This window comes from Eretmochelys imbricata, chromosome 4 (assembly GCF_965152235.1).
Source record: "Eretmochelys imbricata isolate rEreImb1 chromosome 4, rEreImb1.hap1, whole genome shotgun sequence".
NCBI lineage: Eukaryota > Metazoa > Chordata > Testudines > Cheloniidae > Eretmochelys > Eretmochelys imbricata.
The window spans coordinates 126,458,862-126,482,608 of NC_135575.1; the positions used below are offsets into that span (position 1 = coordinate 126,458,862).

Genomic DNA, 23,747 nt, shown 5'->3' on the forward strand with positions numbered 1-23,747 from the left:
ATTCAGAATGATACATGGACCCTACAGTGTTTCTCATGTTGCAGTGGGGGAGAAATTATGCACATACAACTCCCCACCACCATCATCCCTGCACCTGAAGATGAGTCTGTGATCTAAAATGCCCTCTACTTAATTTTTTAGGGCTAGATTCACCAAGAGGAGAATATTCCACTTCCTTATATAAGCCTGGATCCATGCATTCAGGGAAGAATAACCTGATGTTGCCACTACCTGCTTTCCTTCAGGATTTTTGCTGGGGGTTGGGGGACAGGGGGATGGGGGAAGGTGAACTTTAAATTCTAGTTGAGAGTCAGTGGAATCCTATTGAAGAAAGCTGCTTAGGAGATGCATTGAATCATCACATGCCCTGCTGTCCTGTCTTGTCTTTTTCCCAGCCAGTGCTCCACACACCTTTTTGGCACTATCAGAACAATACCATACTGGATGTTTCCAAACATTGTATAATGATGTCAACAGCTAAATCTTCTATGTGCAATCACATCTTAACTTTAATAGTAACAGAGGAATTTACCACTAACACAATATACTTATGGATAAGGATAAGGTCAAATGTATTTATTGAATAATGTGCCCTTACGGACATATATGTAAGTCAAATATTTCAAAGTAACTGGTGATGTTACATACCTCCATTTCTGGGTGGCCAGCTTAAACTCAACAAAGGGCCCAATTTTCAGATGGTTGGGTGCTCAGCACTTTCTGGAAATTGGCCCTCTGCAAATTTTTTCCAAGTTAAGCACCCAAAATTGAGGCAGTCAAAATCACTTGTCATTTTTATCAATAGAAAATAAACATATTACATTTTCTCTGGGGTTTCAGAGTTATCTGTGTATCATGCAACTTCCCAGCACGAGGCAAATGTTTGATCTTAGTTACACCAGTGTAAGTCTGGAACAACACCTTTGACTTCAGTGGAATTGACATCAGTAGACAGAGAACAGAATTTATCCACTATGTATGCAAACACAAAGATTCAGTGAAAGAATTTGTTTCCTTTTCCTTTCTTTTTCTAAAGTGTACACACATTGAAGAACTTTTTTATATTGTTAAAGAAATAAAGTGTAATGCTTGAATCTAATCAATTTAGATTTCAGGTATATGTTCTTTACTCAGCTATGAAAGTCAGTCGCTTTTAAAATTAAATGTTGTCTGCAGAAGTCCCTTCTTTCTCAGCTCTCACCATCCCTTCAAGTTATTGGGCTAGATCCTCACAAGCACTTTACAACATGTGTTTAAATTGTTTAATTGAAGATAAATTAATGGGACTACTCATGTGCTTAAAGTTAAGCATGAGCTTAAATGCTTTACAGGATTGGCGCTATAGTAAAGATGAAGCAGATGGGTGTAGAACACATTGTGGGAAAAGGGGGAGGGAATGCAAGAGTGTCGACAACGGAAGCACAAGGTTGCTTTATTTAGCTAAGTAAAGACTTCATCAATTTTAAAAAAATGTAAGTGAAGAAGATATATTAATGAATTAGTAACAGTCCACTTGCCTGGCTAAGGTGTGTGCTACAGTCCACTTCTTAATTTTTGAATTACAATTTCCTTTTCCCTTGTCTCCACTTCTGTAATGACTGCTCACACAGAATGAAAAGAGCTAAAGCCCCCTGTCAGTGATGATCTCATTCAGCTACTCATATGAGAAAAGGGAAAGTTGTGGACTAATAGGAAATAATAATTTTTGGGCCTTTTAATAATAAAATTGGTGCCTTCTCCAGCAGACTAACACTGTTTTTATCAGAGAAACATGTCTCTCCATTTAATATCTGTGTTTTGGATTATTTTTCCCAAAAACCCCAGACAGCTCTTTTGAATATAATAATAATTCAAAGGGGAAGTTCTGGTTTAATTACTTGACTACTCCAATCTCACTAGATCTAACTGTGTGAGTTGATGTCTTAAGCATGGCAGGTAACTCAAATCCTCCATGTAGCAGCACTGCACCATCAACTTCTTTGGAAAATATTAATGCCATATTTTGAGTGCAAGGTGAATCTTATTTCCTTTAGAATGATCCAAAACCCACATTAGTCAATGGGATGCTGGATTTCAGATCTTTAATGGGCATTGCAGTTACTCAAACAGCAAATACTAATGTCTAAACCAGACACCGAAGTCTTTATAGTTAGAGAGGGGGGAAATGCTAATTAGGGCAAGATCTTCTGTTCTTGTTACTAAATAATTAATGTAAAATGATGAAACCAGCCAAATACCCAGGAAAGGTAAAATTGTATATTTTCAACCAGGGCTTTGGAGCGGAGCCTAGAGCTGGAGCGCGGAGCAGCTCCAGAGCAGTGGAGCTGCAGGTTTTTGCCTGGAGCTGGAGTGGAGCCAGAGCACAGCTCCAAAGCCCTGTTTTCAACAGTTTGCGTAAATCCCGGACTGTCAGTGTGAATGCATGTGCTGAACAAACATGTATTTGAGGGAATGCGGGACAAGGAGTCACAAGGCCATCTTTGGTCAGTAGAGGAAGAGGTGAGATGATGTTTGTCTGGTTCATGAAAGGAAGGTGAATTGGTGGAGGCTTTGTGATTGGCAAGGTGGCTCATATGAAGTGAGTGGATGGCTATTGTGGTAATATGTAAATTGTGGGATGATATAGTGGGAGAGGTGGCTTCTACTGGAAATGCAGGAGGCTATAATGTGTGGAGATTAAAGATGTTTCGGGCAAATCCATGTGTGATCAGGAATATGGGGATGGATCAGTTACTTGATTAAGCTCAACTGTGAATTTCCTCACTTTCAGATGTTTAATTTTTTAATTACATTGTTCCAATCAGAGGGGGTGTGCGTGTGTTTGTTTAAGGTATACGTATTGGCAGTACAACCTTAACTCTATCTTAATTTAGGCTTTTGTTTGGGAATACCACATTTTGGTCACTGGGTAACTGTAGATTATTTTTTTCCCCTTTTCTTGCTCTCATTTCTGAAAAGACAGTTCAGAATTTATAAAGGCTGCTGCTAACTACTCTGCATATAAAGCTTTAGATTCTAGGGTCAGGAAAGTAAAGATCTCAACCAGTGTAGCTGAGGGAGGAGGAAGGGATTTGTGTGTAAAGAGAAAATCAGAATATGCAACAGTTGTTTTTTTCATCCTAAATTGTTAACATTCCTGCTGGAAGGTGTTCGATTCTAGATTGTCTGTGCATGTTTTAAGCTCTGTGAGTCTGGGTATTTGATATGGAACTCTTATTCACAACCTGCTGTTTTAATAGTTATATCTAATAATACATAATAGTAAAATACAGTAGTTCCCAAACATTTTACTAAGGTGACCGATCAACTGCATTTTGTCTTGTGTGGAAACCCACCTTGCATGTATGCACCCTCCCCCAGCAGCACGGCAACCCTAATCCTGACCCCGTACAGAGGGGAGTTCTCAGGGTGTGAGTGAGGGTTGGGTCTGGAGAGTGAGCTCACCCCACAGCAGTGACTCCAGTCAACCCTGATAGGCAAAACCTGCATGGCACTGTGACCCCGTGCCACAGGCTGTAACACCCAGAGCAGGAAGCCAGTCCCATGAGCAGAATGAGTGCAAGGTGGGCTCACTTTCTAAATCCCTTCATCCCCCTGCAAGGGCCAGGAGAAGGATGTGTTTGCTTAGGGCCCTGTGACCCATCTAGAACCTTTTCTCAACCCACTGTTTGGGAAGAACTGGTATAATACACTGTATTATATAATGGTTTACCTTACTACTTTATTACCATATCTTCTGACCACTTCCTGTGGAGTGGTGCATACAAAAGAGATCAGAGTTGATCAGCTCTGCCAGCTTTTGCTTATGATCTTAGACCACAAGACATTTTTGACTGTAACAGCTCTTTCTGGTTTTTCACCAGCAGGAATCTCTTGGTGTGTTTCATGACTCCCCTGGTTTTTAATGCCAGTTTTCACAAACTTGTAGTGGAGCTCCAGCAGACACAAATAAAACATCCAAAGGTCTCTGCATTTTCTAATCTACCATATGTCACCTAGAAAATTCCACAGTCTGTTTGCAGGCAGGTTAAATTTTTCGAATGTCTAATGTGTCTTCAGTGTCCTGAGTGAGTGAGATAGAATCGTTGCCAAAGAAGATACTGAGATGTGTTATATGAACTTATAACTATTTAACAAAGTTATAACATGAGGGTAAAACTTCAGCTTGTAGGATTTTTGTTTTTATTTTTTAATGTTAGATTTCATATTGAAGAGATACAGGGCTTAAAATGTCCAATGTGGTAGAAATAGAATAATTATCCCTAAATACATTTTTTTACTTTTCTATCTAAACTAAATAAAATAGTCAAAACAAATATACAAGAATCTTAAACAAGGGCAAAGGTTTTGTTGTTCTTTGAGGGTATGCATCTGTTCATTACACCAGAGTTGTGTGCATCCTGGTGCCAGAGAGTTTTCCCTAGAAGTACCAGTAGAGGTGGCCCAGCCCATTCCTTGTGCTTTGAAGTGAGGGTAGAACTTCCCCGCCTTCAGTTCCTTCTCACTGCCTGTGGTTGGAGCATTTGTACTTCCTATGTTCAATAAACTTATCTACTGATTTATACCTAGTGGTACTCTTTTTCACCAGTTTTATTTTATTTCTTTATTTTTTATTTTATTTCAAATTGTAATTCTTAGTCATTTTTTTCCAGTCACGAGGGCCTCACCTTTGATTTTTCAGTTCACCCTTTAATAATTTAGTTACTTAGAACATAAGAATGGCTATACTGGGTCAGACTGATGGTCCATATAGCCCAGGATCCTCTCTTCCAACAGTGGCCAGTGCCAGATGCTTCAGAGGGAATGACAAGAACAGGGCAATTATTGAGTGATCCATCCCCTGTCAACCAGTCCCAGCTTCTGGCAGTGAATTTGACTTTGTCTATCATTTTTAAAGTATAAAAACATTGTTGAATGCCAATTGGCATTTCCTTGCTATTAATAGCACATAAATCATTAGATTCAAGAAAATGAACTTTATAGTGCAAATTGCTTTTTTTCCAAAAACTTAAAATAGAATGTTGTTTGGGGATTTTAAGATTATACATAATTAACTAAATTGCTACAATAATTGCAACCTTTGCAGAGTTCTTGGCAACGGGAAGACGTCATGTAAAATCACTAATTAAGTTTAAAAAAGAGAGAATTTCTTCCCACTCTTAGAACTGCATGAAAAATGGAGAGATGGCTTCTTTTTTTAATTAAAAATTTAGGGCACTTTTAAATACATTAATCAGCTTTTTGTGGTGCTGACTCCTATGACTGGATACATTAGGACTTGGCTCTGGGAAATTTTACAACTGACTTCAGCAGATTGTTGTTTTTTATTTATTTAATTTTTTTGTGTTAGGAGAACTGATTTTGGGGAATAGGGGAATGTGAAAACTTTATGCTAATGAATTTCTGTAGCTCCTATAGCCCCTCAAGTGGGAAAAAGTATTACTCACTTCTGCATCTCAGTCTCTATTTCTGTCTGTCTCACACAGTTATAACTGGATAGCTTCTTTTGGAGTCAACTATTATATTACTATTTATTATGCTGGCCAATGTAGCTCCATGTGTTAATATGAAATGCAATCTTCTCCTTAAGAGTGCATTGTCTCCTTAGTGCTCTCAGATCCTTCCAGTATGAGAGTGAGGGTTCAAAATCAAAATCGAAACCCATACATTCACACCCCAACAGACTCCTGGGCTGATGCTCTCAACATATTACTATACACTATTACCTTCCCCCCCACAAAGATGCTTTTAATAATTTTATTTTTAAATTCTTCAAGTTAAGGATTGTTTTTTGCAGTTTAGATCTATTCCATTCTGCAGTATCTTTTCCCAAAGTGACTGTATATTTCTGAGAGCCTTGGGTGCATATTTGACCGAGTGAGAAATTGTTGAAAGATAGTGTTGTCACAATGGAAACAGAAAACTCTTGAAAGTAAATTCAGATGGTTTAGGTTTTACATTCCCAGCTATTTTTTTTCCAAATATCCAATATCTTTATTTTGCCATTTTTTTCATATTTTCATTTAAATTTCAGAAAAATTTGAACAAAATACTAAATATGGTACCTAGCAAGTCTCTATTGACATAAAAACTCTGATAGAAACCAACACTGATATCGTCTAATTTTTTAGAAAGTTATTTCATCACCCATTTGCTTTCTGTAAGTCAGAGATTGTCATTTAATATTTGTACAATGCCTCACACATTGGCGCCCTGACCTAGTTGAGGCCATTAGGTGCTAATGCTATATAAACATTATATGAGAATAATAACTTACAGAAGAGGCTTTATATAAAAAGACAATGGGTGGGATTTCCAGAAAGCACCTAAATGAATTTCAATGGGACTTGTAATCCTATATTACGTAGGCACTTTTGAAAATCCCATTCAAAGTCAAAAATATAATGGATCCTTATGACAAAAAAAATTAGCTTAGGTATAAAAAGAAAATTATTATAAGAGACAAACTTAGATCTCTAAGGTGGGAGAAAAGAATGCATGATATAATATATAATTTGAGAAATGGTATGTAGGAGTATAATTAGGACTGTGTCATAATGCATATGCATGAGGGAGCCAAATATATACAGCCTTAAATTCAGAATTTCCTTTTTCAAACTAATTTCAGTTTTTAACCATGGAACTTTAGGGATTGTTAACATAGGGCCAGAGCCTCAGCTAATGTAAACTGGCATAACTCCATGGAAGTCAAAGGAGCTACACTGATTTACACTAAATCTAGTGGGTACACCTTCCTTATATGATTTCATAATAGCTTTGCATATAATAGCATGATAGCAAAACAATCTGACCCGAAGTCTTTTTCTGTGGAATATAGATCAGAACTAAAGAACTGACTGATATCACTTTCCAGCATGACGTACAGCAGTGTTAATATTATTCCTTGAAGCTGAAGATGTATGTAATCATGGAAAACATTTTTTCAAATTTTTCTACAGTGTGCTTTATCTCATTTCAACATCTCTGAAATGTTACTTTGTGTGTGTGTGAATTATGACAGAATAACTTAACTGCAAAATGTATCATCTCTTGGTTTTGCAGTGAGACAAATTTCTGCTTCAAAATAAGCTAAACTCCACATAAAAATAGTACCTTTTTAAGGAACACATTTTTGAAAACTAAAGTAATTTTGAATTTTCAACAAAAGTGGAAATTTTCACATTTCAGATTTTGCTGTGAAATGTCACGTTTCTTCTTAGGACCAGTACTCATACAGCTTCATAGCGTTTCCCAGAACAACCAATAGAAGTATCCAGATTACATGTAATTTAAGATTATTCATATGGTAAGAATAATCACTACTTTTTCTTAGCATATGCACAGCATGCCTCAGGTGGCACATAACCAGGATTCATCCCTGACTTTGGTCTGCCGGTTGGACCATTAGCTTGCCTGGCCCCTGCCGGTTACTAACGGGGAATGAGACGTGAACGCCAATCCATGCCCCCCAGAATAATCACTCAGTTCTATATAATATTTTTCTGGATGATATTTGTATTGTTGCTGTGGAGCCTCCAAGGCCTTAACCATTTTGATTTTATGTCTAAGAGCAACCTGTCTTGATGGAATTGAAGCCCATTTGATTTAGATTTATTAAACTAACACTGACAATGTGCTGAAATCTCTACATGAAATGTAGAGTCATAATTAAAGACATTGCCTGAAACAAGAATATCAGAGGGGAATTTTCTTACTTTTCAGAACTGAGGAAGTTATTGAATTGTACATAGTAGGATATCAACTGCCCCCTGCTGTCAATAATCAACTGCTTCTCTTAATCTCCTTTTAAGAGAACTAATTGTTCTTGTGTAATATAAATGTAAAGCTTATATAACTCTCTGCTGAAACCGAGCATCACACTGGGAGTTTGTGTTTAGCTGGTTATCCACCACCATCCCCAAATCTTTTTCAAAGTCATTGCTTCCCAGGATAGAATGCCCATCCTGTAAATATGACCTACATTCTTTGTTCCCAGATGGGTATGTGTTAAAATACATATTGTTTGGTTGCACCCAAGCAATCCAGATCACTCTGTATCAGTGATTTGTCCTCTTCATTTACCACCCCACCAATTTTTATGTCATCTACAAACTTTGTCAGTGATGATTTCATGCTTTCTTCCAGGTCATTGATAAAATGTTAAATAGCATAGGGACAAAAACTGATTTCTGTAGGACTCCATTGGAAACGCACTTGCTCAATGATTCTCCATTTATAATTACTTTTGGAGACCTATCAGTTAACCAGCTTGTAATCCATTTAATGGGTGCCATGTGCATTTTATATTGTTCTAGTTTTTTTAATCAAAATAGATTCAGGGTTTGTGTGATACACATTTAACAAGAGGAACTCCTTGTCCTTTCTGGTTTTCTCTCAATATTTATTAGATTATTTTCTTTTGAAAATTTATTAACAGAGGAACTAGGTTTCCCCTCAACTGAGACTCTGAATAAATGAGGAAATACCTCTCTAATTACTTCAGAACATAATATTTATTTGCTATCAGTGCAAATAACAGCCTCTTCTTACAAGTGCCTGCACTGAACCATCCCATATCAAGGCCAATCTGATAACATTTTTTAAAAATGCTTTCTACACATCTGCTATGAATTGGTAAAGATCATTTTTAATCAAAGTTATGTGCTATCGTGCTATTATTTGCAAAGCTATTATGAAATCATATAAGGAAGGTGTTCCCACTAGATCAAGTTGCAGTGGGGGAGGTTTAGGTTGGATATTAGGAAAAACTTTTTCACTAGGAGGGTGGTGAAACACTGGAATGCATTACCTAGGGAGGTGGTAGAATCTCCTTCCTTAGAAGTTTTTAAGGTCAGGCTTGACAAAGCCCTGGCTGGGATGATTTAATTGGGGATTGGTCCTGCTTTGAGCATGGGATTGGACTAGAAGACCTCCTGAGGTCCCTTCCCACCCTGATATTCTATGATTTCTAAAACCTACCTGATCAGGTATTGAAATTATGGTGAAGACATAGCTGTCCAATATTTTAAACCTCTGCAGTATTCAAGTGAATTTACTATAAGATCATTTAAAACCTACAAAGTCTCGGATACGTGTTTTGACATAGCCACCCCTGTTTGGGGTACCACTGCTATACAAAAAGTTATATCTCTAATTGCCAATTGATCATTTTCTTTTTCCCTACACTACATCTTTGATTTTCAAAGCATCTCTGTATACTATTCCCTATACCATTATTAAAGTAAAATGTTTTAAAATACGATATGACCGGTCAGTCCTTTATTTCAATAAATTATTTTATTTTCATCAATCTTTCTTTATATTTAGGGTGCTGCTGCATTAATATGGTTTGATCATCATGATAAAGGCAAACTGTGCCAATCTAACCCAGAAATTATTGTTAACACCATATTTGATATTATTCTGGAAAGTCCATTCTTCTTTGAACAGTGGCACAAGCAATCCTGAATGCTAAATACTTCATCTTCCTGTAAATAATTATATATAATTTATATCTGTCTATCATAATTATATAAAACCTTTCATCCCAGAATTCCCAAGCATTTTTGTAGTAAGAAATGTCCACCCACCACAGAAGTTCAGCCAGCTACGTAGTAGAGCGTGTCAGATGTTAACAGCACACTACAGAACTGTTAGTAATTTGGAATAGGAAGTGAATAAAATTGTATCCATTTGAAATAGTAGGAGGAATTTATGTAGGTAAAACATGATTATCCAGATAAGAATCTGACCAGGACATTGGGATGAACGCCTCTTACTCTTGGAAAACTGAAATGACTGAATATATTATGTTCTGAAAGGCCCCTCACAGAGCTCTGTGCCCACTTAACCGCATGCTCTGGAGTCTGCAACACTCCCTCAGTAGCGATTCAGAGGGAAAAGAGTAAACTGGCATATATATCACCATTAGCCATATATATATAGGGAAAAATATACCTACTTCATATGTAGGTATAGATAGGGAAAAAAATCTTTCCATTTGCCATGTTGGTTAGGACCAGATAGGAAACTCCCCAATCCCCCAAGTTCACATTGGTGAGAAATTACACAATTTGTCCTCTTGGAGTCAATAGGACTAATTGTCTAACTACTCCCCACCGCAAGTAAGGGGTTCAATATCTGGCCCTTTGCAATTTGTGTTTGCAAACAGTTTACTCCCTCTCAAAGCACTTACTCATCTTGCTTGAACCTATGCTAAATCATTGCCTTTAGTCGGTGATATCTGAAACCTTTCCATGTCAACAGATATCACAAATATTATGATTTCACCCCTGAGAATCATGGATAAGTTGGTTATGAGAGAGAAATTTGGTTATCTTCACTAATCCTAGGCAAAAAACAAATGTTAAACAGGATGGTTAAGGTTAAACTTGCAAGAAACCCAAATATTTGAAAGTATGGAAAATCACAGTTAAACTATTTAACCTTAATTCTGCATTCTGAGTGATCCCAACCACCCAACTTTTCATCCGTGTTCCTTTTATAATGAACCAGTAAGGTATGTCATTTTCAGATCAAAGACTTCTAGTAAGACTTTCAGAATTCCACAGCCTAATATCTATGGTATTACATTTTTGAGCACTCACTCTGCTTGTATAGCTCATAAGGGGAATATCAAAACTGTGCCCCACAAATTATTGGTTTAAAATCATCTCAATAAATACATTAGCTCTTTATCTGACATTTGAATAATAGGTTTGGGGCCATACAGTATTGGGGACTGATGCTGCAAGATGCTGAACATATCAGTCAGTACCTTATTGGATTGGCCTCTAATGTGAAGAAGGAAATGATTGCCTTCAGCATGCTATTTTTAATAAGTTGTAAAGTGAACTTTTTTTTTCAATGCCATGTGTATAATGGGAAAAAAGGCTGGAGTTAGCAAAACTACTGCGTGATTATGAGTAAAGCATTCTAGATTTTCCTAGTCACTGATGAGAAGACTCTCTTTTATATATATGAGGAAATTAGTTTGAGTTTCTAACTTTCTCGGAGGACTAGAGTAGAGGAATGCATGTTTCCTTTGCCTCGACTACATGAATTCAATTTTAATTGCAGCTCACTCTATTCAAAAGCTATGATCAAAGGGGAAACCACTGTTGGATATTCTAACTCTGGCAAACACCTTTTAAAATAGCTTGTTTGATTAACTTCAGTTTTGGTGGAGAAAATATCCTGTTTCCACTGGGAAGCCTCCCTGAGGATTGGTTTACATTTTGAACTCTGTCTCTATAAGAAGAAAAGACTAGGGAGTAACTTTTTTTAAAAAATGAAGATTTAAGTCTCTTAAGGTCATTTGGTGGCCTATTATAAGCTCATTGGCGCTGATGAGCCATTCTGAGATAACAATTTAACATCTCAATAACTTCTAAAATTAGGGTGTAATGGACTAATCTGGTCTGTGTGCTAGACCTTTACTAAAGAAACTACAATTGATTGCTTTCCCTTTTCCCCCCCTGCAAAGTGGCAATTAAAACTAGAATGATTTTTGGATTCTGGTTAACCTCTCTGTTTTAGGGTCTCAATTCAGGAACCCCTATTCCAAATAACTTGAAAATTGATAGAAAAATTCTAACTTGGCCCCAGATCTAACCTTCCCATTTTGAGTCTAATATTCTTTTATGGATTTTAGGGGGTGGTGGTAACTGGAACTGGGCTTACACTGGAAACGGAACTGAATTATGGATTGGTTACTGCCACTTCATAGTAACAAAGGAGAGTCCAATAAAATACTGGCAAATGGCTTTCTGGTTAAATGTTATTTCATAAATATGCCATAGAATGAAAATTGGCCCTCATAGTAATTAAATAGGCTTGGAACAGAAGGGTCAGCTAGAATATACAACTATTTGTTTTGTTTTATGGTAAGAGCAGTGTTTGAGCAGGAAATCCTTTAAGAGGCCAGTAGTTCTCTGAAAGACAAAGTGATGATTTAAGTTACCTTTCTTCCTTATGTTTTGTCCCCTACAGCAGTTTAATGACCAGCTCCTGTTCATCCGATGACATTGATCAGGAGGAAATCCAGCTTGCCTTGCAGGCAGCTAAAATTGCTAGCAGAGAAAAGATCAGATCCCGATTTCATGGCAGCAATGACCTTATTCACCGACTCTTTGTCTGCATCTCAGGTCTGAGAGCTCCCTTTGTTTGTTACGAATGTCAATTTTATTCATCTTTCTCTCTTTGTGTCTCTGTTATGAAATTAGGGTGTGCACGAAAATATAGGATGTAGCACTGACTAGATACGATGTGCCTGCAGGATTGTAATTTAGGGCCTTACCCTGCATGCAGCTCTTGCAGGGGCAGGTGTCTGCCTGTACAGAGCAGCTTGCAGGACTGGTGTTTGGGGACTTGTGAAATCTGCAGTTAAGGAGGAGTTTGGTTATGTAGGTGCTTCATCCTCATAGAGTTTCCTCTTCCCAGTGCTGTCCCAAGACTCCAATGGAAGAAATTCCTGAGGGGAATGAAGACGTTTGGTAGTAGTAGTCCTTGTATCATAACTTATGTCTTGTAACTTATCATAACTTTTTCTAGCTCTGTAACAATGTAATTCATATTTAAAAAAATCTCAGAATGTTCTTATGACAAAAGCACACTACAGATATTGCATATCAGATTACAAGTACTTTAGGGACAAAAAAGTCTTGACTGTTGTTGTAGTTTAATCTAATTTCTTTTAAAAATAAAATTTTCAGTTATGATCTTAATTTTATTACCAGTATGAACTATAAGTGTTCCCTAGTCTTTTTAAACATAAAATCATTAATAACAGCATTGTACATATTTAGAGGATCATTTTTTTTTGGTGATGTTCAAATAATAATGGCTTTACCCATTTCCACCACCGGCTAGGTGTGGCTGACCAGCTGCAGACAAACTATGCCAGTGATTTGCGTAGCATCTTAAAGACCTTATTTGAAGTGATGGCAACCAAACCCGAAACAGAGGACAAGGAAAAGCAGAAGAAAGGTGAACATAATAAAGTACATTTTCTCTATTGCACTTTTCAGTTGTGCATAGGTCTTTAAAATATTTGGTAGGAGATTTGTCTTTTGTTCCTGTGAAATAACTCTCAGCTCTTCTACAGTCATTTAACCCTTGGTAAAATGAGATCATAGAAATGGTATGTAAATGTATATGTCAGTGGAAAATATACATACATGTTAGTATGCCTTGCACCAAAAGTCAAAAGACAGAGTGTCCAGGGTGCTTCTGCCCATTTGCTTACTGATACAAGGCAAGAAATAGTATTTCTTTTCTGTGGGTGTGAATGGTAGCTCCTGTAGACATTCTCATGCTAGCTGTACTCTAGATAGCTCACCAAAAATAGCAGAGAGGATGCAGAGCTGCAGGCTTCAGCGTGGGCTGCGCAAGCCTGTCTGACCACCCCTGGGTATGTACTTGCCTTGTACAGCTGGTGCTGACTCCCACACCATGACATCCTCACTTCTATATTTAGAGAGCTAGCATGGATAGGTTTACATGAGCTACAAATCACACACCCTGCTGCAATGTAGATGTAACCTAAGTGTGGCTGGGACCTCCCAATAATTTGCTGCGGTATTGGTAAAAGACTACGAAAAAGATATGCTATCACAATCTAATATGTGATGTTAAGTTCATTTTGTTTCATGTTTTTCAGTTAATCAGGGTTTAAGGAATGCCACACTGGAAGATTGTGCTTTATGCCAGGAAACCATATCTTCTTCAGAACTTGCAGCAAAGGCCAGAGATGGAGACTTTGAAGGTATTTTAACATTTCTGAGAATTCAAATAAGGGCATGCTGTTGGGGGGTAAAGTGGGAAACTGAGTCACGAGTTCACCCAATTTAGGCTTTATCAATTTTCACCTTTATATACTATTTCAGACAGAAATATTGTCACTTATAGTGTCTGAACATACATTTATGCAAGACAAATGATAACAGAAAAGAGGAAATTAATAAAGGGCCCAAGTTACCACATTCCAGAGCACCAGGAAGGCCTTACGTCTTCCATGATGGTTGTCACCTCCTTTGATCTCTTGGAATGATCCTTCAGTCTGGTCCTTCCATTTCTGGTCCGGTGTTTCTCCGATTTGGGTCTTGTTGACTTGGGATCTTTTATACATTACCACATTACAGATTATTTAACCTTTCTGCAGTCAGCTTGGTAATCACAATCGGCTTCTGCAATCACATTAACCCTTTGGGTTTTAGGTAACTCAGAGCTTACCTAAAATTACATATGTGCAAACTTCGATTACCCATCTTCCGCATTTATTTATTTTTTTGTTTGTGCAATTTCTATGTCACGTCGTTTTGTGCCTTTGGGTTTTCCCAGTAAAAGACTTATTGTTGTTCCAGGTTTGTGTGTTTTTACCTTAAAACTTTCTGCACAACGTATTATCTTTGTTCTGTCAGCAATCACGTCATTTTAAGCAGATCAGTGATTCTTTGTAAAAGAAGAATCGACAAAACCATACCTTTGCCACCAAGGCCTTGGCCTAAGTGTTACCTCTTCTATACTCATTCACTACCCATAATTACAGATTTTTAAAGTGTAGCTATCAAAGCTTTTAATCTTATCATTAGCAATCCTTTGTTTTTATATTTCAATATTATAATTCAATATGTGGATATCATCCTATTCTACCCCTTACTCTATTCAAGGGTAGTTATGGAAAACACAATGATCCTTTTCTGTCAACATTTCTTATCTTCTTTAAATATGGGTTTTCAAAGGCCTTTTTCACTCAAAGTCATTTTGCTTATGCATCATTATAAAAAACCCATTTCATTAGAATTGTTCTTGTGAATGCATTTTGAGGACTGTCTCAACTTTAGGATCTTACTTTTAATGGTACCCCAACAACACTGACTTAGGTACAAAAGTTGCTGATTAGGACTAAAAGAAAACTGATTAAAAGTGTGGCTGTTCTCTGAAAAGTGACTAAAAATGGCATCATGGGATTCCGTGGGGTCATGATTCCAGATGGAACATGTTCAGGTTTACCATCTATACCCTTTTTTTTTTTTTATAACTGACAGCCCTGCAAAACTTCACCTGAGATCTGAAAATCCTGTATGTACAGTATGTATATCTGTGTCAGTATAGAGATATTCTGTATATAGTGAATACATAATTATATGGTGTGTAAGCTTATATGGCATGTGTGTCATTTTACTGCATTACTAAGTAAGAGGGAAAAACCACAAATGATTTATATAGGTCATTCCAAATGAATACCATGCCTCAGCATTATGCATTTTTATAGAATCAACATAATTTTTCAGAAGTGTTCTACAAATGTCTGAGAATTTTTAAAAAAATGTTATTGATACTCTTTTTGTATCGCTCAATATATAAAGCCAGTATAAGGCTTAGCATCAGAAATCAAGCTGTACCACCTAAGAGAAAAAGAAATTATAAATAATATATCTTAGATCATTTTTAGAGGTTTCTAAAATAACTTGTATTTTGAAGTCTGATCTTTAAGGGCTAAATGCAAGTGCTGCATCCCACTGGGAGTCTGGCAATCTCTTACTCTCAGTGATATTCAACTGATAGGAAATTCTCAGTTTTCAAAAGTGTCATCTAGTGATTTTTGACCCCCAACTTCAAACGTCTTGAAAGGTCAACGCTCTTAGAAAACAAAGCCCTTTTAAGATCTCTCAAGTTGAACTAAAACTGAAGCTTCCACTTCTGAAAATGTGGGCCGCTCTTTCTATGCTGTTAGAAATGGGACCTAATCACAAAATTCACATCAGGATTCAAGCATCCAAGAAGCTCCTATCTCCAATTTTGGTTTAGGTGTATAGATACAGGTATGGAACCAACCACATAGTTTGAGTCTGTATCTGAACTTCCTTAAAATTCAGTGGTGGCTGAATTTGATTGGTTCTGAGGTGTACATGCTTAGCTTTACATGGAACACTACATATAGAAGAACACATTGTTTAAATATTTTGTTCTAATCATCTACCAAAAATACTGACAGGCAGCATGGTTTAGTGATTAGAGAATAGGAATGGAATTTTTGAGACCTTTAGTGATTTGCTATGTGACCTTGGGCAAATCACCTCATAGACTCATAGACATTAAGATCAGAAGGGACCATTATAATCATCTAGTCTGAACCTCCTGCACAATGCAGGCCACAGAATCTCACCCACCCACCCACTCCTGCAATAACCCTCTCACCTATGTCTGAGCTATTGAAGTCCTCAAATCATGGTTTAAAGACTTCAAGGAGCATAGAATCCTCCAGCAAGTGACCCATGCCCCATGCTACAGAGGAAGACAAAAAACCCCCAGGGCCTCTTCCAGCCTGACCTGGAGGAAAATTCCTTCCCGACCCCAAATATGGCGATCAGACCTAATCTTTCTATTGCATTTTCAGCATCTGTTAAAAGAAGTTACTAATGATTAGCCACTCCTTCACGACAGCATTGTGAGAATTAATTAGTTAATGTTTGTAAAACATGCTTGTGAAAACACAGCACCCATAGGCTGACTCTGTGGGTGCTCCAGGGCTGGGGCACCCACGGCAAAAAATGGTGGGTGCTGAGCACCCACCGGCAGTCAGTTCCACTGGTAAGCCAGCTACTTCCTCTCCCCCCCCGAGCCTCCCCCCACTGCAGATCATCTGTTCTGCAGTGTGCAGGAGGCACTGCGGGGGGGAGAGAGGAACGGAGTGGGGGCAGAGTGGGGGCGGGAAGAGGCGAGGTGGAGGTTTGGGGGAAGGGGTGGAGTGGGGGTTGGGTCTGGAGCACAGCCAGGGGTTTCAAGCACCACCCAGTATGTTAGAAAGTCGGCACTGCTACAGCACCATATACAGTATAATATGTAATGGCTAAATGTATATAAGCCTTCCAATATCACTTGATGGGTTCTATAGAAAACCCTAAGACAGTCAGACGACCATTAATCATTGTCTCTCTAGCTTCCACTGAAGCCACTTGAATAGTCTTTCAGAGCATGAGACCCCAACTTCAGACTTCTCTGCTCCAGGACAGGTCTCTAAAGCATATTTGGTTAGCTGTGTATTGAAATGCTCAGTACTTACCTGTATACATACCATTGCTTTCTATTCAAAGTCTTCTGAATTCAGGAAACCCGAGATCAGATAGATAGGTAATTTAGATCTCAGCTTGAATGCAGAGGAGAGATTACTCCTTGGGGAATTCTGCGCTACTGTGTGTGTGCATAATTAATGAACCAAGCATACTTTTAATTTTTTGTGCAGAAAAAAGCTCTGCTGAAATATTGCTGCAGTTCTGCCTTTTGCCCACCAGAGAGTGCTGTGGTGCTAGAACACAGCAGCAGCTCCCAGCTAGCTAAGGAAGAGAAAGTGCCTGCCTTCTTTGCAGTGCCTGTCGGGCCAGGTCAGGCAACAGGGCCTATGCGGAGACAGACAGCATGCGGCTGCTGGGGAGGTCAGACAGGGGGTCATAAGGACTAGTGAGAGAGGACAAACTGGGGCAGGAGCTGAATGGGAATGGAGGCACAGGGCTGCATGGTGATGGTGGAGGTGGTGCAGAGCTACATAGGGACAGGGGTGGCTGAGTGGGGACACAGAGACACATGAGGATTGGGAGGGGGTACAGGGACACATGGGGACGAGAGTAGCTGAGTGGGGGCACAGAGACACATCGGGTCAGGGGTAGGGGGTACAGGGACACATGGGGACAGGGGGAGGGGGTACAGAGACACATAGGGGCAGGGGAATGGCTGGGTGGGGGCACAGAGACACATGGGGATGGGGGAGGGGATGCAGGGCCACGAGGGGATGGGGGGAGTGGGTGTCTCAGTGGGAGTCGAGGGACACATGTGGACAGTGGGTGCAAGGACATATGGGGACAGGGGCAGATGTGCCTGACTGAATGGGAGAGACTAGGGGTCAGCCAAGGTCTGCATGGGGGAAGCTCCCTAACAATCCCTCCACCTCTCCCCCCCACACAAAAAAACAACCTGTTCCTTACTTTTCCTACTCATACCCAATAACTCTCCAAGTTCACAACTAGGCTCCTTCCCAGCAATTTACTTCCCTCTCCATCAGCTCCTCCATTACCCCTGACTCCCCCAAGTCTTTGCACTGCTTCTGAGGTGTGCAGTGATCAATTGTTCTCCATGTCAAACAGGGGTAGTACAAGAAGTAATGGGCTTAATCTGTAGCAAGGGAAATTTAGGTTAGATATTAGGAAAATCTTTCTAACTAAAAGGGTGGCTAAATTCTGGAATAGACTTCCAAGAGAGGTTGTTGAATCCCCATAATGGGAGGTTTTTAAGAATAGGTTGGACAAACATTTGTCGGGGTGGTTTAGGTTTACCTGGTCCTCCCTCAGTGTAAGGGGCTGGACAAGATGACCTCTGGAGATCTCTTCCAGCTCTATATTTCTATGATAGTATGAATTCTGTCTGGAGTAAGACAGGAGCACAGACTGGGAATTAAGGGCAGCATTCTGGCTAGTTAGTCAGATATGTGTGTATGGCATGGGGGCCCTCTACATCAGATGCTATTGGTCCCAATGAAACTCTTGCAGGGCAGTTCATTCCTGACCTGTAAAATCCTCTGCTACTTCTAGAGCTAGACGCTTTCCTCCTCGTTAAAAATTGTTGATTCTGAGAATTTTGTGGTGATTATTTTTAATCACTCACAAAAAGGCACATTCCTTGCTCCAAAAGAACATAAAATCTATCCTGTGATATGGATGATAGAAATATGCTAGAGACCAGAATGATATCACTAATGTCTCTCTCATTTGTGCTTTAATCAGGATTTGAGCAACTAGCATTTTAGGAGTCTGATCCAGCTTCCAGTGGAGTTAATGTAAAAATAACACTGATGTGTCATAGGGCCAGATCCTTTGCTAGTGTAAATCAGTGCAGCTCCATTGACTTCGTTGATTGCATCTGCCTCAGTCACTCTGGCTGAGTGGCTACAGTTTTCCCCAGTTCATCTAAAGCAATGGGACTGTATCACAAAATAGGAAGTGAAGGGAAGTATATCTTTTGCCACTGCTGGAAAAGGCGGAAATTAAAATATACGGACAAGATGAGAGGGAAAGCCATAGAGTCTCATTTAACTAAATTTGGGCTTGTTGGGGTCTAAAATTCATCCTTTCTAGTCAAGAATGAAGAAAAAAATGGTTTAAGCAAAGAAAAGAAACTTCATTTTTCTCACCATTTTAGATGGACTTGTCAGTGTCACGGGTTCTAAGTGATGGGGGCCATATAAGTAGATGGCTATTGGTAAAGTAGAGCTCTCGGCAAGTGTAACCCACACACCTCCTGAGTGTGGTGTTCTGTCCCATCTAATAGCACCAAGACCACGTAGAGAGAGAGATTAATGACTCTGCTCTAAAGCCTTACCTAAGGGCTATGTGGCTTTTAGCTCATGCAGTAGAGGCTCATGCATGTAGTTCCAGAGGTCCCAGCTTTGATCCCGCCCGCCAGTGACTGGGGTGTTTCGGTGTTACACAAGCCTATCAAGAGTTAGATAAAGAAAGGTAGTTCCTGAAGTCAAAGCACGACACATTCTGATAATCAGTAATTTTTGGGAGGGACCGGCTCCTCGTTTGTTCACATACTGGACTTTCCACAGTGTTATCTTTGGTAATGAGACTGCTTATGCCAAGGCAGTCATTCTAGCCTCTCATTCTCTGGCCTCCAGAATGACCCATACAAAACAACCAGACTGAAAAAAATAGGTCCTGCCAGCAACTGGGACATTTAAGTGGCACCACTGAAGTTTATGGGAAGAGCAGTGCCAGCATTAGTTCAGGGTGTAAAGACTGAAGGATTTTTTGACTGTTTGGGAGTGGAGGCATACGGGCAAGTAATGAACTACTGGTAAAAAGTTTCAGGACTTTCAAATACTCCCTAGGTTTAGAAAGTTTTAGCTCAACCTGCATTTGGAGTTAAAGCTGCCTGGCTTCTGCACAAGAACTGTACACACAACCCCCTTCCCCAAGCAATTCAGGCCAGAATCCCTACAGACACAGCAGGTTATGCAAGTCAGTGAGGTGCTCCAAGTTGTCATTGTTGACATGAATTATGCAGATTTTCCTCTCATATATGCCAGATTATGTCAAACGGATAAATGTTTCTGCTGTCATCCAACAGATGGCACCACAAACTGCAGTGTAGCATAGACTCTCAGTGATCAGGAACAGTCAGCATGGATTCACCAAGGGAAGGTCATGCCTGTCTAATCTAATTGCCTTCTATGATGAGATTACTGGTTCTGTGGATGAAGGGAAAGCAGTGGATGTATTGTTTCTTGACTTTAGCAAAGTTTTTGACACAGTCTCCCACAGTATTCTTGTCAGCAAGTTAATGAAGTATGGGCTGGATGAATGCACTATAAGGTGGGTAGAAAGTTGGCTAGATTGTCGGGCTCAATGGGTAGTGATCAATGGCTCCATGTCTAGTTGGCAGCCGGTGTCAATTGGAGTGCCCCAGGGGTCGGTCCTGGGGCCGGTTTTGTTCAATATCTTCATAAATGATCTGGAGGATGGTGTGGATTGCACTCTCAGCAAATTTGCGGATGATACTTGTCAAGATTCCTCCCCCACTCTGAACTCTAGGGTACAGATGTGGGGACCTGCATGAAAAACCTCCTAAGCTTATCTTTACCAGCTTAGGTCAAAACTTCCCAAGGTACAAAATATTCCACCCGTTGTCCTTGGATTGGCCGCTACCACCACCAAACTAATACTGGTTACTGGGGAAGAGCTGTTTGGAAAAGTCTTTCCCCCCAAAATACTTCCCAAAACCTTGCACCCCACTTCCTGGACAAGGTTTGGTAAAAAGCCTCACCAATTTGCCTAGGTGACTACAGACCCAGACCTTTGGATCTTAAGAACAATGAACAATCCTCCCAACACTTGCACCCCCCCCTTTCCTGGGAAATGTTGGATAAAAAGCCTCACCAATTTGCATAGGTGACCACAGACCCAAACCCTTGGATCTGAGAACAATGAAAAAGCATTCAGTTTTCTTACAAGAAGACTTTTAATAAAAATAGAAGTAAATAGAAATAAAGAAATCCCCCCTGTAAAATCAGGATGGTAGATATCTTACAGGGTAATTAGATTCAAAAACATAGAGAACCCCTCTAGGCAAAACCTTAAGTTACAAAAAAGATACACAGACAGAAATAGTTATTCTATTCAGCACAATTCTTTTCTCAGCCATTTAAAGAAATCCTAATCTAACACATACCTAGCTAGATTACTTACTAAAAGTTCTAAGACTCCATTCCTGGTCTATCCCCGGCAGAAACCAGCATATAGACAGACCCACAGACCCTTTGTTTCTCTCCCTCCTCCCAGCTTTTGAAAGTATCTTGTCTCCTCATTGGTCATTTTGGTCAGGTGCCAGCGAGGTTACCTTTAGCTTCTTAACCCTTTACAGGTGAGAGGAGCTTTCCCCTGGCCAGGAGGGATTTCAAAGGGGTTTACCCTTCCCTTTATATTTATGACAATACTAAACTGGGAGGAGTGGTAGATACACTGGAGGGCAGGGATAGGATACAGAGGGACCTAGACAAATTGGAGGATTGGGCCAAAAGAAATCTGATGAGGTTCAATAAGGATAAGTGCAGGGTCCTGCACTTAGGACAGAAGAACCCAATGCACAGCTACAGACTAGGGACCGAATGGCTAGGCAGCAGTTCTGCGGAAAAGGACCTAGGGGTGACAGTGGACGAGAAGCTGGATATGAGTCAGCAGTGTGCCCTTGTTGCCAAGAAGGCCAATGGCATTTTGGGATGTATAAGTAGGGGCATAACGAGCAGATCGAGGGACGTGATCGTCCCCCTCTATTTGACATTGGTGAGGCCTCATCTGGAGTACTGTGTCCAGTTTTGGGCCCCACACTACAAGAAGGATGTGGATAAATTGGAGAGCGTCCAGCGAAGGGCAACAAAAATGATTAGGGGTCTGGAACACATGACTTATGAGGAGAGGCTGAGGGAACTGGGATTGTTTAGTCTGCAGAAGAGAAGAATGAGGGGGGATTTGATAGCTGCTTTCAACTACCTGAGAGGTGGTTCCAGAGAGGATGGTTTTAGACTATTCTCAGTGGTAGAAGAGGACAGGACAAGGAGTAATGGTCTCAAGTTGCAGTGGGGGAGGTTTAGGTTGGATATTAGGAAAAACTTTTTCACTATGAGGGTGGTGAAACACTGGAATGCGTTACCTAGGGAGGTGGTAGAATCTCCTTCCTTAGAAGTTTTTAAGGTCAGGCTTGACAAAGCCCTGGCTGGGATGATTTAATTGGGGATCGGTCCTGCTTTGAGCAGGGGGTTGGATTAGATGACCTCCTGAGGTCCATTCCAACCCTGATATTCTATGATTCTATGATTCTATGTCTGCCTCCTCCCAATGAATTCATCCTGAAGGCCATTGTTGGGATTGCACCAGTCAACGATACTCTTTTGTGTGTAGCATTTCTACACTTCCAATCACTTTTTTTTTTAAATTAATGTTTCCACATAAAGTGAACAAATTTACTGAAAATGAACATATCTCTAACCCCGGCTCCTGCTCTCACCAAAGAGCACAAATACCTTTCACACTAAAAGAGTTCACTAGACTACCTAACAGGGAAGAAATGTCCAAATATTTCTAATTAATTCCCATATACAATCACAGACCGTATTCCCTTGCAAATGGTGCCCAAATATAAAAGATTACTTTCAATCAGTAAAGATGAATAAATAGATCTAAAATTCCACTAGTGGCTCTTGTCCCAGTTCAGATGGAGATAATGAACCGTTCTCAGTTTTATCAGATTTCTCATTCTGACTCTGTTTAAAATCCACCAGCTGGTCTGGATCATAAAACAAATATGAATTTTTATTATGAACCCCCTGACATTGGTAAGGATAGATGAGTTGGAAACCTAGTGACTTTGTGAAGGTGAAATGCAATAAACTCTGGATTATTTGGTATCCCACTACAAAAACCTTTGCAAACGCACAGCTAAGATTGAGATATATTTGTCTTACAAAAAAAGTATCCTCACACATTAGGAAAATGTTATACAGCATTAAGAAAAATTATACATGAGATTAAAGTTAGTAAAAATCTCAGTTTCAGTTTTAGCATGAACCTTAACTCTGCATAGACAGTCACTATGCTCTCGTATGAACTTGCACAGAAAATGATAGAAGACAAAAACACCATATCATCCGTGAGTGAACACTTTTCATAAAGCACTCAATCCATATATGACCTCTCAGTTCTTGTCCTCAAACTAAACCTGCACATCACCTTCAAAAGACGGGGAACTTAAATTCATTACTCTGCAAGACACTAAAAAATGTGGACTCAACAGAGACACTGGTTTTATGACTCATTACAACAATTTGTAACACACCTCACTGCCTGCTAACGCTTAATTGCCCACTTCATTTTACAGCATGTGTGAGCCCCTTAACGGTCTGTCCCAATTTGTATTTAGCTCAGACACTGGTTACCTTCCCCAGACCTGAAGAACAGCTCAGTGAAGCCTGAAAGCTTGTATCTTCCACCATCAGAAGCTGGTCCAATAAACAATATTACCTCACATACCTTGCCTTACTCTTCAATAGACTTTTTATAACAAGCTCTTTTAGTACTTGTCTGCACTAGGAATTTTTTAATCTGTAATTCCCAATAAATGCAGGTCTCCTGGCAGCATCACTGGAAGCGGTAGTGTAAATACTTGAGACTGGCTTGGGTATTTTTAATACTGTGATG

At 39.5% G+C, this 23,747-nt stretch overlaps 1 protein-coding gene across 1 annotated transcript in view; it reads left to right on the forward strand.

The window, feature by feature from the left end:
- ZFYVE28 (zinc finger FYVE-type containing 28) overlaps positions 1 to 23,747 on the forward strand; it is a 310,224-nt gene that overhangs the window by 272,187 nt on the left and 14,290 nt on the right. Inside the window, exons 10-12 of the mRNA XM_077815925.1 lie at positions 12,007 to 12,146; positions 12,871 to 12,987; positions 13,661 to 13,765. Coding sequence (XP_077672051.1) covers positions 12,007 to 12,146; positions 12,871 to 12,987; positions 13,661 to 13,765 — 362 coding nt within the window. The remainder of the gene's footprint in view (positions 1 to 12,006; positions 12,147 to 12,870; positions 12,988 to 13,660; positions 13,766 to 23,747) is intronic.